Source organism: Bos javanicus, chromosome 9 (assembly GCF_032452875.1).
Source record: "Bos javanicus breed banteng chromosome 9, ARS-OSU_banteng_1.0, whole genome shotgun sequence".
NCBI classification, from domain to species: domain Eukaryota; kingdom Metazoa; phylum Chordata; class Mammalia; order Artiodactyla; family Bovidae; genus Bos; species Bos javanicus.
Window position 1 is genome coordinate 70,925,420 of NC_083876.1, and position 18,039 is coordinate 70,943,458.

The window sequence follows — 18,039 nt, forward strand, 5'->3', positions numbered from 1 at the left end:
AGGATCTACAGAACTGTCATGTCCCAAATACAGACAGACATCCATCTGGGGCATCCATTCTTAGTAATTTAATTTTTTTAATTAAATTTAATCCATTCTTAGTACTTTAATTTTTTTTCACATGCACATTTTATTTAAAATATTTAAATTGATTATTAAAAAATTGTTTAAAATGATTCAGGTACATTTCCCTGAATCAAGGCCAAATGAAACTACACTTGAGTTGTTTGGTAAATAAAATGTGCATGTGAAAACCACTGATGAGATACGGATTAAAACATTGTAATGCAAACAATTTTACAGTTAAGTGCTCTTAGTTTTCCTTGGGACTGGTGCTATTTGTTTTTCATTTTTGCTTTTGCTTTTAATGAATTCTACTATAGCTGACAACTCTAAATGTGAATCAGGGGAAGAACTGTCCCTTAGAATCTGTGAGGAAATCCTTGTTTATATCTTTCTCCAACCAGTGAGTTTAACTTCAGAGGCTGACTACCAGTCAACACTGAAACTTCTGAAAGTGAAATATGATTGTGCATGCATCATAAAGCACACCACAAAACCATTGCATAATGTCTAACTTCCTCAAGCAAAATTGACAAATCTGAAATGGTCTATATTTTATGAAGAGATAAAAGAGCATACAGTTTTGATGATTTTGGAATATTTACATACATGTACATTCCCCATCACTAAAAACAGACTACTCAATGTTGAAAATAGTGTTACTATTAACTGTCATGGTCTTTGTTTTATGGTATTTGTGACTTTAAATTAAACCATAGCCATTAAGTAGGACTATTTGGAGCTATGACTACCCAAGAAACTGGACTGGGTATTAGTTTTTCTAGAACATCTCAAAACAACTTTTTTGTTAAGATAAACTTAAACATTGGAGTTTATGTTTCCAGTGGAATTCCAATGGGTTTGTTTCCATCTGATTAGAAAGCAAATCACCCCCACAATCATTAGCACAGAAAACTGAATAAATTCAAATTGTCTTTAATGTCAAATGGAATTCAGTCATAAATCTCTCAGTTCCCCTCATTCCCATCAGTACTGCTCTCTTCCAAGGCCATCATTACATTTAAAATGTCCCTGAATCTCTTCTGCTCCTGCTAACAGACACACAAGTAGACACATATTATATGGCAAACAAGGCTGGAGCCAGAATTTGATCCACATCCATCTGGCCCAAACATCAATCATACCATTATACCATACTGTGACATTTCAGCATAGCCAAATAAAAAAGGCAAAATTACTGTAGCCCTTAAAAATAATCCTTGATGAAGAAAAAATATTTGGAAATCATTGATCTATACTAGTGAGCTAGTCATTCAATATTTCTTAGTAAATCTGAGAAGAATCAATGAATATGATAAAGCAATGTTCTACACCATCACAGCATCCCGCAAGGTTATGATCATTAATAATGTGGGAATCATCAGGTACGCTGTTGCTGAGTTGCTGGTCCCGCCTGAGATGGAATGTGCGTCCTTGGTGTACCATCTCCCAAAGAGCGACACTGTTAGGACAGGCTCAGATAATCCATTCTTGTTTACCAAACGCCCATCTTCTAGTACCTAAAGAAAAAGTGGGAAGAGTATAGCCAACTTAATTAAAATATACATTACAAGCAGACTCATGATTCTGAAACCATCCTAGATATCACAGTTGATCAAGTAGGTTACTAGGAAAAGGGCCTGGGGCCAGGGCTTGGGGAGCAGGTGGGAAGGGTAGGGGACAGCTATTTTATATGTAAGGAAGACTAGAGCCTTTCTATAAGGTTCAATAATTGAGTTTACACAATCAAATGTAACACAACCTTTAACAGAGTCAGAAATCATCAGTAGCAAAAATTTATCGAGTCCAATTATATTCAGGATAACCAGGAGCCAGAAGAGTACAGATAGCACTCTTCCCTCAAGAAGCTTAAAAGTTAATGGTAAAACTGAGCAGATTCCAAATATAAAGAGAGAAATCAGTATAATAGTATCTTGGCAAGAGAAGCAGGTATGTGCTTAGGAAGTCTGAGAGGGAATAGCTGAACTGGTCAGCTTCCCAAATTGGGAAACAACTTGCTACAAGGAGGAGCAGTTGGGAGTTTCTCCCTGGGGTTATATTATGGAAGACTGTGCCAAATGGAAATCAAGCAGCAAAGGCTCATTCTAAAACAAATATGTTTTTCCTTCTGGCTTACTTCACTCTGTATAATAGGCCAATACAGTATACTAACGCATATATATAGAATTTAGAAAGATGGTAACAATAACCCTGTGTACGAGACAGCAAAAGAGACACTGATGTATAGAACAGTCTTATGGACTCTATGGGAGAGGGAGAGGGTGGGAAGATTTGGGAGAATGGCATTGAAACATGTAAAATATCATGTATGAAATGAGATGCCAGTCCAGGTTCGATGCACGATACTGGATGCTTGGGGCTAGTGCACTGGGACGACCCAGAGGGATGGTATGGGGAGGGAGGAGGGAGGAGGGTTCAGGATGGGGAACACATGTATACCTGTGGTGGATTCACTTTGATATTTGGCAAAACTAATACAATTATGTAAAGTTTAAAAATAAAATAAAATTTAAAAAATTAAAATAAATAAATAAAAATGTGTGTGTGGCAGGGGCTGGGAGGGGTGAGGTGGGTGGCCTTCCCCAGACTCACAGTGTGCTAAACAACGTGCATGCTTTCTCATTGCCATTTGGTTAGAAGCAGTGAGATATTCTCCCCATTTTATAGGTAGGAAATTCAGAGGTTAACTGACTTGCACAAACTTGCATAATTAGTTTCAGAGACCAGTGCAGTGGTATGTAAGCTCACAACAACAGACTGTTAAATCTCCAGGAACTTTGACAGCTGGTTGTTAAGCATGGCTGTTCTTGAAATTGATCATGGTAAGAGTATTTATACCATGATAATTGGCAAATCCCACAAATCAGAGCTTTGTTTCTCCCTTAGAGAGTGGCTTGTTACAATTTATAGTGCATCACTAGTTGAAGGTTAATGAAGAGAAGACTAAACCATATGATCTAAAAGAAGAGCAAGGATTAGATATGCAAAAATTGTGAAGTCACAGAGGCTTCTCTGTAAGGGAGTAATGTATGGAAAATAATGGAACAAGAAGAAACACAAATAGACAACAGAACAAGAATAAAGAAAATGAATTTATCAGTTGTGGAAAGGACAATTTGGATGGGGGAAGAACTTAGAGGGTAAGAAATTAGATGCTTCATAACTAGAAGTAGAAAATAGCTAAATATCCTCAAAGATAATTACTGTGGTGACACATAAACATAAAAACACAGCTCACTAACAAGCTGTCAAATGCACAAACTGTTGGTAGTTAGTTTTCATTGTTTCTAAATTGTTCCTTGTTTACTAAATTGTTCGTTAAAGGAACAAAAATGAAATACCAAAGGTATATTTCAAATTATAGTTGGGTGAAAGTTTGAAACAAGTTAAACACAAATATTTAGTTTTCTTGTGACTTTTCATTAATATAGTAAAATCGTGTCTATGTTAACTTCCTTGGGATTAACTTTTCCATATCAGTGATTGTCTCTTAGGTTCTAGCTAGAACTTAGCATTTTTACTAGTTTCCTGTTACAAATTTTCCTAAAATATACTGTATAATTAATTGACCTCCTAAGTAGTATATACTCAATATAATTTGATCTTTTTGATTATTCTCTTACACTGGTAGTTCTTACCCACCAAAATCAAATCAATCAAGCAACCCACCAAAATGTGGGACTATGGAAAAATACAGGTCTCACCCCCAGAGACTCTGATTTACAATGGGACCTGGTCTCTTACTCCTCCAGTCTGTCTGCACATTGACCTATACTTACACAATGTTCAGTACATGTGGCCTAATTCTGGCAACATTTTCCTCTAGTTGTTGATAAATGGTTAACTAGGGAAACCTTCTGAGGTAACTAACTAAAAATACATCCTGATACTAGTACAATGCTTCACTGTACAAGTGCTTTCACATGCATTCCCAAATCAGTGAGGAAGATATTCCCCCACTTTATAGGTAGCAAATTCAGAGGTGAACTGACTTGCACAAACTTATATAATTAGTTTCCGAGACCAGACTTCTGATAATATACCAGTGAAAAAGTGAAAGTGAAGTCGCTCAGTCGTGTCCAACTCTTTTCGACCCCATGGACTGTAGCCTACCAGGCTCCTCTGTCCATGGGATTTTCCAGGCAATAGTACTGGAGTGAATTGCCATTTCCTTCTCCAGGGGATCTTCCCAACCCAGGACTTGAACCCAGGTCTCCCGCATTGTAGACAGACGCTTTACCATCTGAGCCAAATAGTAAAGCAATATTTCCCAGAGTCGTGGTTAGTAACACTTCATTCTCTTAGCTAGGACTAGGGGTGGGGAAAAGATAAGAAGTAAATGTGTTGAAATCTCTGCAGAAGTGATCTTCAAGATAATGTGTAAAATGTATGTTAATGGAGAGTCCATAACCAGGGAAACTGGGGAAACACTCAGGAAAACACGGTTGGTGTGACTCTTATAAAACTCTTATCATCTATGGTTTTAGAACTGATATCTCTAGAAACAGCAAGTTAACAGATCAGCAAGTTAACATGATCTGCAAAGTTTCCAGCGAAAGAATAACTAAAAAATAAAATTCTTGATCATTGATATATATATATATATTTTTTTTTTTACTGTTCGTTTGGTTAGTTGGTTCTTCCTTTTGTCTATCTTATGTGTTTACTTAGTGTCTGTTCCTTAGAACCTGATGAACTTCAGGGAAAGTCATGCCACAGAGAATCTACACTTGTGAAACGAAAACCAGTACCCTAACTAGGAAACATCCTCCAAGGAACTGTTATACCAAACCCCTGCTTGCCAGCAGACAAATGCCTCTTTTATTGCTCTGAGGAGTCAACACACAGTGTATCTCATTTCTTCCTTTTGCAAATGAGCTGCAGTAGATGAGATATGCCCCAAATGATAAATATAATGTAAGTGCCTAATTTATTTAGTATCATTTTTGGCCATACCATGTAGCATGCAAGATCTTACTTCCCTGATCAGGGATCAAACCCATGTCCCCTTCATTCGAAGTGCAAAGTCTTAACCACTGGACTGCCAGGGGAGTCTCTGTAAGTGCTAAATTTAAAGAGTGAAGTCAGTCATGTCCGACTCTTTGTGACCCCATGGACTGTAGCCTATCAGGCTCCTCCGTCCATGGGATTTTCCAGGCAAGAGTGCTGGAGTGGATTGCCATTCCCTTCTCCAGGTGATCTTCCTGACCCAGGGATGGAACCTGGGTCTCCCACATTGCAGGCAGATGCTTTACCATCTGAGCCAGGGTAGATACAATCCCTCCCTCTCCTTCCTCCTTCTATCCAAAAATAAAGGGCCAGTGTCCAAGGATGGGAGGTAGCATGACTAATTCTGAGAATTTTGAGTTGAGATCAACAAACAGTATCGAGTTAAGTGCTTAACCAGTTACTATTTTGTTTTATTCTCTCATTGTTTCCTACTGCCTGAAACCATTTGTGAGGAAAAGTTTAAAATTCTCATCAACTAGCACCACCTGCTTCTTCAAGTATATTGATGTGGTTCAGAGTGATAGTCACATGGCATCTCAGACTTTGGAACTTTAACGTGATCCGGAAAACGCCAACAGTTTTTTGTCTTTCTCCCATGGATGAGACTCTTCTGTGAGATAAATGTTCTGTCCTCTTTTGGAGTAATTCCTCAAAGAGATACAAGTCTAAGAGTACATGGCATGGGGAAAATTTTTCAAAATAGTACCCAGAAAATTAGATTGTGTGCTCAGTTGAAATGGCAAGGCTTAGCTAGGTGGGATGAGTGGTGACAAGGGAGATCCAAGAGGGAGGGGATATATGTATACATATAGCTGATTCACTTCGTTGTACAGCAGCAACTAACACACCATTGTAAAATAATTATACTGTAATTAAAAAATGAAATGAATGGCAAGGCTTGCAAGATACAGTGCACACATACCACTAGATCCCATGTCTTCCTAAGCTTACCTGAGTGAACCCTACCCTCCCTTCTTTCACTTCCTTGAATTTGCAGATAATTTCAACTTATCGACACATGTTTGTGCCAGGCTATCAACTTTTAACAATTGGATTTCAGTTCCAGATCTCTTACATCAGATCTGATCATGGTTTTCTACAGGTGGCACCAAAGCTTTTGTTCCAGCCTCAATGTGTTCCTGAGATTCTCTGCCTTACTGGGTTCTATGGCAGCCAAGGATTCCAGTTCCCTGAGTTTCCCAGCCTTAAGGCTGCACTGTATGTTAAACTGTTGGTGTCACAGAATTAAACATTTTTACAAAATATGACATATTCCAATCTGATAATACAAGCAGACACAGATATATTATCATAAGCAGTCTGCAATTTTAAAGATTCCCTTGCTTGATGCTTTGGACTAATTAGCGTAGATCCTATTTTTCTTTTGTAAAAACAAAAAATGCAGTGATTCCATTTTAGTTTCTAAAACTCTGCCACCATTTGTCACAGTTCGATGAAGACATTAAATTCCAAACTTGTGGGGTGTGTGTATGCACATGTGTGTATATGCACCATGTACTAAGTAGCAGGTATCAACCTGCAGAATCTTAATTTTAATTTGAGACCAGCTTAATTTGTGGATGAACTAGCTATGACCACTATGGTTTATGAAATAAATATTTGATTTTCTGTTTGTCTTCACATGTTAGAAAAAAGAAACTAAAACTCTGTAGGTAAATATTCTGCAATGAATGGTTTCTCAGACTCATAGGCCTTAGGTATCTTATTGTGTTATTCCAACAAAGTGTCATCACATAAGAATTAGTTGCTATAAGTTACAAATATGGTCACAAACCGCCCCGGCCCTTTATCCATACCCTTTACAATATGATTTCATAGCTCTTCCCATTGAGAATTCTGCATCATTTATTTCTTCACCCTTTGAATCTACATTGGTCATGTGACTTGCTTATGGTGGATGAAATACTTGCAAACATGGTCCAAGCAGAGACTTGAAAATAACTTGCCTATTGTGTCTTTCTCTATTCATGCTCTTGGACTTTTTCATTTAACATGTGGACAAGCCCAGGCTTTCTGGAAGATAAGGGACCACAGGATGTGCCTCCAGTCATTTCAAGACATGGCCATCACAAACCAACCAACTCCAGCCAACTCACTTGCTAGCAGCAGATGCATGGATGAGCCCAGCCAAGATCAACTGAGCCCCTTCTAGTCCAGTAGAACAGCTTAGTTACACCCAGTTCACAGCACCAACCACACTATCAGGGCTAAAGAAATGGTTATTGCGTAAAGCCATGAAATTTTGAGGAAGTTTGTTACACAGCAAAGGTTAACAGAAACTTAGCCTGTTTTGTTTGACTTCAAAAAACAGATAAAATGAAGAAACTCTTAAAATTCTCCTACCTCAAATTTTTCAGGTGCCAGCTTGATTTTAGTAAGTAGCACTTCAGGAAAAACATACTCTGTTCCAAATGTGCCGCTTAGAGAGAACATTTCAAATCTCGTCAAAGCAGTTTCTACTGGCTGTCCACAAGTTGTCACATCAGTAGATCTGCATTTCAGCATTGTGCATACCTGTGTAGAAGAGATGCAGATAAAATCCAACACCTTGAATCTAAGTTACTTGTACTAGAACTGTTGACTCAGTTTACAGCAAAGAAAATATTTTCTCCATTTGCTAAAGGGATTCGGATCACACAATTACTTGATTTATTGGAAATGGCAAATGATTAAGAGCCAACCCACACATCCTGGGCAACCAGTGGATTGAAAGAAAGAAGCCATTTTCATAATAGGAAAGAACAAATCCGACTCCATATTGGATCTGGTTCTTTTACTTTAACCTTTGTATTCTATTGTTTTTGCTATAAGTCCATCACTAAATGGAGATTGGTGCACTCAGTTATTCAGTCATGTCCAACTCTTTGCAACTCCTTGGACTGTAGCCTGCCAGGCTTCTCTGTCCATGGAATTTTCCAGGCAATATTACTGGAGTGGGTTGTCAATTCCTCCTCCAGGGGATCTTCCTAAGTCTCAGACATCTCCTGCATTGCCAGGTGGATACTTTACCACTGTGTCACCTGGAAGCTTAAATGGAGGTTGTCTATAAGCTTAAATTATACATAATGAACTGTCTCTGAGAATAGTGCCTTTCATGCAATAAGCTAAAATACTTTTGTTTAGCTTATAGGGAATATCTAGACTAGGTCCACTTATGAATGACTACAAGAAGAAAAAAATGTACATTTCCCTTCCAGAGTCTGACTGGAACCAGGACTTTACCTTTTTCCCTTTCAATATAGAAGAAGCCTGACTTCTACCTCCGGAAAGATGGTTCTTTGGGACACTAGTCCACCACCTCAGTCTGCTGGCTTTCCAAATAAGGTCACTGTTCCTTGCCACAACTCATATCTCAATTTATTGGCCTGTCCCACAGTGAGCAGTACAAGCTTGAACTGGTATCAGATATAAACCATTCATCTGGCATGTCAGATAATGGCATTTGGTCCAAGAAAGTGGAACTCTTTGGGCAACAGAAATACTAAAGTCAAAAGGATGGTTAGAATTTTGACCTTTTTTTTTTTCATATCTGTTTCCTTAGAAGAAAGCAATGAGGCACAGAGTATAATAATAAAATACAAATGCATAGCCATCACGATACAAAAAATGTGCACTTTAAAATTTGTCATTGGAAGGGCAGGAAATGACTAGGAATATGGTTACAAGAGCAGTTAAAATAAAAATGATATCCCTACTTATTGGTAGTTTTAAAAGTTAAAATAAGACTTTATATTTAGATATGTCAGCAAAATTACTTAAGGAAGCCACTTAAATATGCAAGCTAGTTCATTAGTCAATTAGAAAATCAGGTTAATATTTTAATGTGTTCAAAGCAAGCAATCAGATGATACTTAGCTCCCCTGCAAATATCATATGATTAATCCCAAAGCGTATGTGTGTGATGCTGGCAATGCATGGAGTCAAGCCAAGAAAAAGCACTTGATTCCCTGGGACAAATATGAAAAGTTAACCCGGGAATTTACTCACACCCAAACACTCGTTTTCACTTGAGATTACCTGCCAATATTCTCTTCTCCTTCTCCCATGAAGTCCTGCAAAAGCTCCTAGAACATACACTTCATCCCCCTCCTTTGCTAACATTCTGTAGCTTAAATGACAGCAGAGCTCTTTTTGACAGACTGTAAGGTTTGCTGCACTTTCAGAGAGTTTTGTAAAGTTGAACTCATCACGGGAAATAAATCCCCTGAAGGAATTTTTAGGTCCTGGAAAGGGTGTGATGGAGGTGGCGTAGGCACTCCAATTCATGGCTGGTGGGTAGGTCGAGGAGTTTCGGGGATGGGAATCCACCTCTGCAAAGAGGATCTTTCCTGACTCTGTTTCCATATCATGATGGTAGACTTTGGGAGAGTGTGGTGCATAGATACCACTGCCTGTGAATGGAAGACAAGTCTTTATAAAAAACAAAAAACAAACCCAACACCCCCCAGTTTCCCCATCAAAACTGAGCATATGGTCATGTCACAAGATTAGTTACGAGATAACACAAGGCACTGAACACCTAAGTACTTCTCCTATTCTCCACTGGAGGAGATTAAATTGAATGATCAATGGTCTCATTCAATAAACTTTGAACATAATTTATTACCATAACAGAAAATTAAGCCAAATATTAAAACCACTGAATCACTGAAGTGTCTGAGATGTGCATGCTAAGTCTTTACAATAGTGTCTGATCCTCTGAGATCTTACAGGCTATAGGCCACCAGGCTCCTCTGTCCATGGGATTCTCCAGGCAACAATATTGCAATGGGTTGCCATTTCCTCCTCCAGGGGATCTTCCCAACCTGGGGATAGAACTGGCATCTCCTACGTCTCCTGCGTTGGCAGGCAGGTTCTTTACCACTAGCACTTTGAGAGGTAAGGAAGGTAATATAAAAGAACAGTCCCTCCTGTTCTCCATTGTGGTGGTTTTCAAATATGTCCAAAATTTCTTCTTCATTCCTCTCTCCAATGGGTGGATCTAATTTGTTTTACCTTCAGTGTGGGCTTGGCTTAGTGACATACTCCTAATGAATATAACGTGGTAGAAATGATGGTAGAAACGTCATAAAAAGCTGTGTAGCTTTCCCCTGTCTCTCTCCATCTTTCTCTCATTACTAGCTCTGGAGAAAGTCAACTGCTATATCATGAGGATACATCACATAGCCCTATGGAGAGGCCCACGTGACAAGAAATGAAAGTCTCCTGTCAACAGCCACTGAAAAAGAGAGGAACCCTACCAAGAGCCATATGAATGAGCCATCCTGAAACCAGACCTGCCAGCCCCAGTCAAGTCTTCAAGTGACTTTTAGCCCAGGCAAAACCTTGATGTAACCTGAAGAGATGGCCTGAGCCATGACCACCCAAGCTACTCCCAAGTTCCTGACCAACACAAACTGTGAGATAACAAACGTTTGTGGTTTTAAGCCACTTCCACTTTTTACTTTTTGAGTAATTTATTGTACAGCAACATGTCAATAATACACTGCTCTGCCTTCACCAGTTTTAGAGCACATCTTGTTTAGTTTCCTACTTTGCTACATACTGCTGCTGAGTAGTCACTTCAGGCACGTCTGACTCTGTGAGATGCCATGGACTGTAGACCACCAGGCTCCTCTATCCATGGAATTCTCCAGGCAAGAGTACTGGAGTGGGTTTTTATGCCCTCCTCCAGGGGATCTTCCCAACCCAGGTGTCAAATCCAGGTCTCTGCATTGCAGGCATATTACCACTGAGCTACCAAGGAAGCTCTTGCTACCTACTAGCTGATGCCTTTAGCAGGTTACTTGCGTTTTTGTGTGTATCAGTTTTCTAATCCATAAAACCAGATTGATAATACTCAGCCCACACATAGAGTTGTGAGGATAAATGAAATAATACACATAAAAGTCTTAACACAGACATAGCTATTATGACCAACAGTAGCTGTTCTTTTCTTCTTCTTTTTTTTTGGTGAATGAATACAAGCTTAGTGAGAAGTCCCAACAAAGGACTAAAAAAAATTACAACTGGTCGTATCCAAAGCATGAGTTTCTCCCCATTTAGAAATATAATCTGCAAACCTCATCTGGTCAGGGATTACCTGTCATTTTTAGGCTGACATTATGTGTGTTTGCTGCAAGAAGATTAACTCTCATTCCCATTGCCCACGCCGAATGAAATTCAATAGCTGTCATAAAGGGCAAAACGTTCATCCAAGCTGTGGGAAACAATATGGTGTCCACGTGGGAATCTTTCACCAGGGTCACAGCAGGATCATGGAAGAGAATATCAAAGCACGTGAAAATGCCAAATTTTCCAAAGGTGGTGTTGAAAGTCACCAACTCTGGCTTTTCGGGGACATCAAACTGAATCTCACGGTAGAGGTGGTACTGTAACAAACACACAGGATAAAACCAGAAAAGCCTTATTTATTGAAGAGATGACACATGAAGACCCTCCAAGTTAGTAATTACCTGCTTAACAGTGGGAAATATATAGAAGGTGAATGCCACTGTGATTGGAAGCTAATTTTCAAAGAAAAATATGGAGAAATATAGTTTCTCTCTCTCTGTCTCTCTTGCTCTCCTTTTCTTTCTCTCTCCCCACTCCTATCCCTCCTTACCTCCCTCCCTCTCTCAATTAGGGGCCAAATAGCTCCCCATGAATTGCAAACAATATGTGCTTCTTGAAAGCTGAAGATATACATCACTATTCTTTAAGTCCCTGATACCTAAAAATAAAATTGTTGTTGTTGTTTAGTCGCTGAGTTGTGTCCAATTCTCTGCAACCCCATGGACTGTAGCCCACCAGGCTCCTCTGTCCATGGGATTTCCCAGAAAAGAATACTGGAGTTGGTTGTCTTTTCCTTCTCCAGGGGATCCTCCTGACCCAGGGATTGAACCCAAGTCTCCTGCATTGGTGGGTGGATTCTTTACCACTGAGTCACCAGAGAAGCAGAAATGTAATAGATACACAATAAATATCTATTAAGCAGGTGAGGGAGGCCCCATCCCTCTTCACCATGTCCCTTCCAAAGTAATCTCAGGGACTGTTACCCAGTTTTGAAAAGTGTTGTTAAACATAGATGTTTTATTTCATTCTGATTTCTTCCAAGTCAGCTTGAGAAACAAACCTAGTCTAATTTGATAATCAGGATCAATAGCTTAATAAAATCATTTGCAAAGCAGGAAAAGCTGAGAGTTGGAAGCAAGATTATTAAAACTCCTCTCAAAGTTTATTTTTGATCTAAAAAATTTGTAATTGAAATTTACTAGCATTTTAAGAATCAGTCGACAAAGTTCTCTTATCAGATCCATATGTCAGAGGATATGGGTCACGAACTGTTCTGAGGTACCCTGATGGAAGAGTGAGAGCTTCTCACTTTAGGATGACTCAGGTCCTCACTAGCTGCCCACATCCTGTACACTGTGCCATCCTGCCATTTACTGGGTCTGGTTAAGTGGATTGATCAACTATGTTATCAGTTTAACTAGGTAAACACTTACAGAATAGAAGAGTAGCTGCAAAATTAGCCTTTAAAATGATACTAACAATGTAAACACAGTCTCCAAAATAACAAAAATGACATTCCTATTCCCAATTTGAGACACATTTGTGAGAACATAAAAGTTTAATTACAATTGAAAACAAGTTGTCAGACCCACAAGATCACATAGAAAACTCTTTGAAAGTTTTGGGTCTTATTTATAAACACACAAATAAATGCATAAATAAATATAAACATATTTTTAAGGACTCGTGTTAATTTTTTTTCCATATAGGTATGTGATCAAAAACATTTGAAAATCATTGATGCCATATCTTTCTTCTTGACTAAAATTTATTTTTTACCTAGGACTTCCAGGAGATAATTTCTCCACTCAGAAGATTCTGTGGTTCAAATATAAGATGATTAGAAAAAAGAATATGGGACAGGAAAAGGGACATTCACACTGACCTGCACACCCCATATTCATGTAAAAGGTCAATCTCTCTCCCTGCCCAACTTGGTACAAAATTATGACATTAAGTTATTTTATTCCTTCAGGTTATTTTACTCAGATTTTAAAGTAAAAATTTTATAATTTGACCTTAAATCAATAAAAGGATAATTAAATCAACTGGTATAGAATCTAAAAAAGAAAGATCAGTTTTGTAACTTGATAGAAAGCAAAGAAATTAGCTTCTGTGAAACTAATTCATACAATATGAAAACATCTTTTATCATTTTAGTGTTAAATGGTATCCAGGTCAGGAAGCAACAGTTAGAACTGGACATGGAACAACAGACTGGTTCCAAATAGGAAAAGGAGTACCTCAAGGCTGTATATTGTCACCCTGCTTATTTAACTTATATGCAGAGTACATCATGAGAAATGCTGGGCTGGATGAAGCACAAGCTGGAATCAAGATTGCCAGGAGAAATGTCAATAACTTCAGATATGCAGATGACACCACCCTTATGGCAGAAAGCGAAGAGGAACTAAAGAGCCTCTTGATGAAAGTGAAAGAGGAAAGTGAAAAAGTTGGCTTAAAGTTCAACATTTAGAAATTTAAGATCTTGGCATCTGGTCCCATCGCTTCATTGTAAATAGACTGGGAAACAGTGGTTGACTTTATTTTGGGGGGCTCCAAAATCACTGCAGATGGAGACTGCAGCCATGAAATTAAAAGACGCTTACTCCTTGGAAGAAAAGTTGTAACCAACCTAGACAGCATATTAAAAAGCAGAGACATTACTTTGCCAACAAAGGTCCGTCTAGTCAAGGCTATGGTTCTTCCAGTAGTCATGTATTGATGTGAGAGTTGGACTATCAAGAAAGCTGAGTGCCAAAGAGTTGATGATTTTGAACTGTGGTGTCAGAGAAGACTCTTGAGAGTCCCTTGGACTGCAAGGAGATTCAACCAGTCCATCTTACAGGAAATCAGTCCTGACTATTCATTGGAAGGACTGGTGTTGAAGCTGAAACTCTAATACTTCAGCCACCTGATGTAAAGAACTGACTCATTTGAAAACACCCTGATGCTGGGAAAGACTGAGGGCAGGAGGAGAAGGGGATGACAGAGGATGAGATGGTTGGATGACATCACTGACTCAATGGACTTGAGTTTGAGTAAACTCCAAGAGTTGGTGATAGACAGGAATGCCTGGCTGCTGCAGTCCATGGGGTCGCAAAGAGTCAGACATGACTGAGCAACTGAACTGAACTGACTGGTATCCAGATGGCAGTCATCTCAGTATCCTTTGTATCAATATTAAAATTATTTGTTTTATATATGCAAAAACTTTATCTTGATTCTGGATTTACAAAACCTTTCTTACAGATCTCAGTCTACAATTTAATCCACACTTCTAAAATGTCATTTTTTTTATTGCTCTTTTTAAAAAAATATTGGTAACATTGTATTGACAAACCTAGATGACAAACTTAGACTGTGTATTAAAAAGCAGAGACATTACTTTGCTGACAAAGGTCCATCTAGTCAAAGCTATGGTTTTTCCAGTAGTCATGTATGGATTTGAGAGTTGGACCATAAAGAAGGCTAAGAGCCAAAGAATTGATGGTTTTGAACTGTGGTGTTGGAGAAGACTTTGAGAGTCCCTTGGACTGCAAGGAGATCCAACCAGTCCATTCTAAAGGAAATCAACCCTGAATACGCATTGGAAGTACTGATGTTGAAACTGAAGCTCCAATACTTTGCCATCTGATGTAAAGAGATGAATCATTGGAAAAGGCCCTGATGCTGGAAAAGATTGAAAGGAAAAGGAGAAGAGGGTGGCAGAGGATGAGATGGTTAGATAGCACCACAGACTCAATGGACATGAGTCTGAGCAAATTCCAAGTGATAGTGAAGGACAGAGAAGCCTGTCAAGCTGCAGTCTGTGGGGCTGCAAAGAGTCGGACATGACTTAGCGACTGAACAACAATAAAACATCGTATTATAAGGAAATGAAGCTCTATCTCCTAAACATAGAATATACCCTTCTCAAAGGAGGCTCCATTTTACACAGTCACCCCCTCTTACCTTATGGTAACGCGCCACCAGCTTTCCCTTTGCATCATATACCACGTTGGTGTTGTATTGATAATGGCCATTAGAAGGACAAGTGGTATTACGGGAATTACATGGCTTTTTGTCACCCATATTTGCCACGACATAGATAGAGTTGTTCTTGGCCAGGCAGCTGAGTCTTGCTTGTACTGGTGTATGACCAAATCTAAATGAAATTTTAATTAAAACATTTCAGTGTCAAAGAGAGAAAGGCCAATACTGTATGATATCACTTATACATGGAACTTTTTAAAGTCAAACTTGTAGATACAGAAAATAGAATGGTGGATATTGGAGGTTAGATTGTGGGAAATTGGGGAAATGTAGTTTAAGGGTACAAACTTGTTACTAATAAATAGATAAATCCCAGAGACTGAATGCATAACATAGTGCTTATATTCATATATATGCATGTATGATAAACTTTAAAGTTGCTGTGAAGCTAAGTCTGAATTTTCTCACATACACACAAAAAATACTAATTATGTGACATGATAGAGATCATATTTAGAAGTCACAAGTTAAACCTGAATTTTTTTCCAAATTCTATCTATTACTCCAGCAATTCATTATTCACTCTCCTGTAGCAACAGTTTTCATCTCTTCAAGAGATCATTTCATCAACACACACATATACACTGGTACCTCTCATCTGTGGAAAATAAATAAAATAAAAACCTCTCTTGACCCCCACATGCCCTTCTAATTTATTTTTTTCTTAGGTCCCTAGGTTCTTAGGTCCCTCTTACAACAAAACTCCCTGAAAGAGCTGGCCCTCTTCCTGGATCAGCCCATATTCTCGCATTCCCTTTGGAAGTGCTCAGATCAGGCTTCGTTGCTATCATCCCTCGTGAAAACCCCTACTAGTGAAGTGATGACAGCCACATCTTACCTTATCTTGTACTACTTCTGCATCAGCTGATGGAGTTACACTCTCCTCCTGGCAACACTTCACCCCACTTATTGGACCCCACTCTTTCATTCTCCTACTCACTGGGTGCTTTTCTCCATCTCCTTTTCTGGTTCCTCCTCTTCTGCCCTGAGTCTAAACACTGAAGTTTCCTGTGGCTCAAGCATTAGATTTCTTCTCTTCTAACTCATTCCATAGGTGAAGCCATTTTGGTGTTAAATATTGTCTCTCTATTAGAGGTAAGTTTCTCTTCTTTTTCTAAGGAAACTTTATTCTTTTATTATTTCCAACAATAATCCAGCTCCTAAAGTCTTGAATTTAAGATGTATTGGGGAGTTTGGTTCTTGGTAGTTTGGGAATAGGCAAATGAGCTCTCATTCTGGGTCGTGGAGGCGAGGGTGTCTCAGTTTATTAGTGGTGCAATCCAAAGCTACATTTATTATCTGGGTGGTGGAACGCCACTGGAACCCCCTGGAAATGGTAGCAGCAGAGCTGCACCACAGCTCTGAGGGCCGTGACCTTTGGACTCTGGAGATTCCAAGACAATGAAGTGACAGAGCAGAATAAAAAAGAAGGGACATGATTTTTCCATTTGTGCCTTTCTTTCTAGCTGTGACTCTGTGGCCTCATGCAGCAGTTATGCAAAATAGTCTATAATTCTTATCTTTGGATTTGAAATGAGTGTAAAAAGGAATGCTTGCATGGCTTATTGAAAAATCTGACTACTGTGTCTTTACAATGAACAGAATAACTTTATATGATGAAACTAATGTTTCTGTTCTTACTATAGAAATACATTTTTTTTTCAAAGTTTGTAGATGATTAAGGACATAAAAAAATGTACTTGACAGGTCTCTTGTTTTACCCAGAATAAAGAATATGCAGACGTGCGGTTACATCTATGAACAGATCATTCTTTGAGACAGTTCTTCCTCCTCTGAGGACCAAGAGTTTTGCTCTTTAACATTACTGACCAGTGTGGAGTTGGCACACCTTTGTGTGTGCTCAGATGGTCAGTTGTGTCTGACTCTTAGCGACCCCATAGACTGTAGCCTGACAGGCTCCTCTATCTATGGGGCTCTTCAGGCACGAATACTGGATGGGGAGCCATTTCCTCCTCCAGGGGATCTTCCCAGTTCAGGAATAGAACCCACGACTTTTACATCTCCTGCATTGGCCAGCAGATTCTTTACCACTAGCGCCACCGGGGAAGCCCAGCATAGCTTTATTGATAAGTAATTAATATTACTTGAGAATAGTCACACTAAATGTGAAAGGAATAGAGTGAGCGCCATGCTAGGATATCTTTTTTAAACTAAGTATGATTATCAATATTTAAAAATGCAACTACTATTCTTTTATAGATGATAGATATTTTATTTTATTTCCTAAAGCTTTGTAGGTTTGAATATGAACTTTATTTGTAGAAAGCAAATAAGAGGAAATCTATAAAAGCATGTCTCAAAATAATTACCTACTTATCCATCCTATAAACTACATTATGACATGTGTTTCATTGAGCACAATGTGATTTGAAAAAAAAGTGAGATTATGGGGGACCCAGATTTACTTAGATATTTATAGACGGTTCCTGATTTGAACTGCCACTGGCAAAGTACATTCATGACCTCACCAATGAGAATCTGATTAAGATTCACTTTTGATTTTTAAAACACAATTAAGTGTTCTGGCACTCCACTCCGGTACTCTTGCCTGGAAAATCCCATGGATGGTGGAGCCTGGTAGGCTGCAGTCCATGGGGTCGCTAAGAGTCGGACACGACTGAGCGACTTCACTTTCACTTTTCACTAGCATGCACTGGAAAAGGAAATGGCAACCCACTCCAGTATTCTTGCCTGGGGAATCCCAGGGACGGGGGAGCCTGGTGGGCTGCCGTCCATGGGGTCACACAGAGTCAGACACGACTGAAGTGACTTAGCAGCAGCAAGTATTCTGGAGCTTGCATTTAACAGGCAGTT

At 38.9% G+C, this 18,039-nt stretch overlaps 1 protein-coding gene across 1 annotated transcript in view; it reads right to left on the minus strand.

Annotated features, from left to right (window-relative positions):
• Positions 1-983: 983 nt before the first annotated feature.
• The window catches only part of VNN2 (vanin 2), a 34,282-nt gene continuing 17,226 nt past the window's right edge, over positions 984-18,039 (minus strand). The window contains exons 4-8 of the mRNA XM_061428007.1: positions 15,124-15,316; positions 11,198-11,486; positions 9,133-9,506; positions 7,459-7,629; positions 984-1,583 (exon numbers count right to left, since the gene is read on the minus strand). Coding sequence (XP_061283991.1) covers positions 1,392-1,583; positions 7,459-7,629; positions 9,133-9,506; positions 11,198-11,486; positions 15,124-15,316 — 1,219 coding nt within the window. The 3' untranslated portion in view covers positions 984-1,391. The remainder of the gene's footprint in view (positions 1,584-7,458; positions 7,630-9,132; positions 9,507-11,197; positions 11,487-15,123; positions 15,317-18,039) is intronic.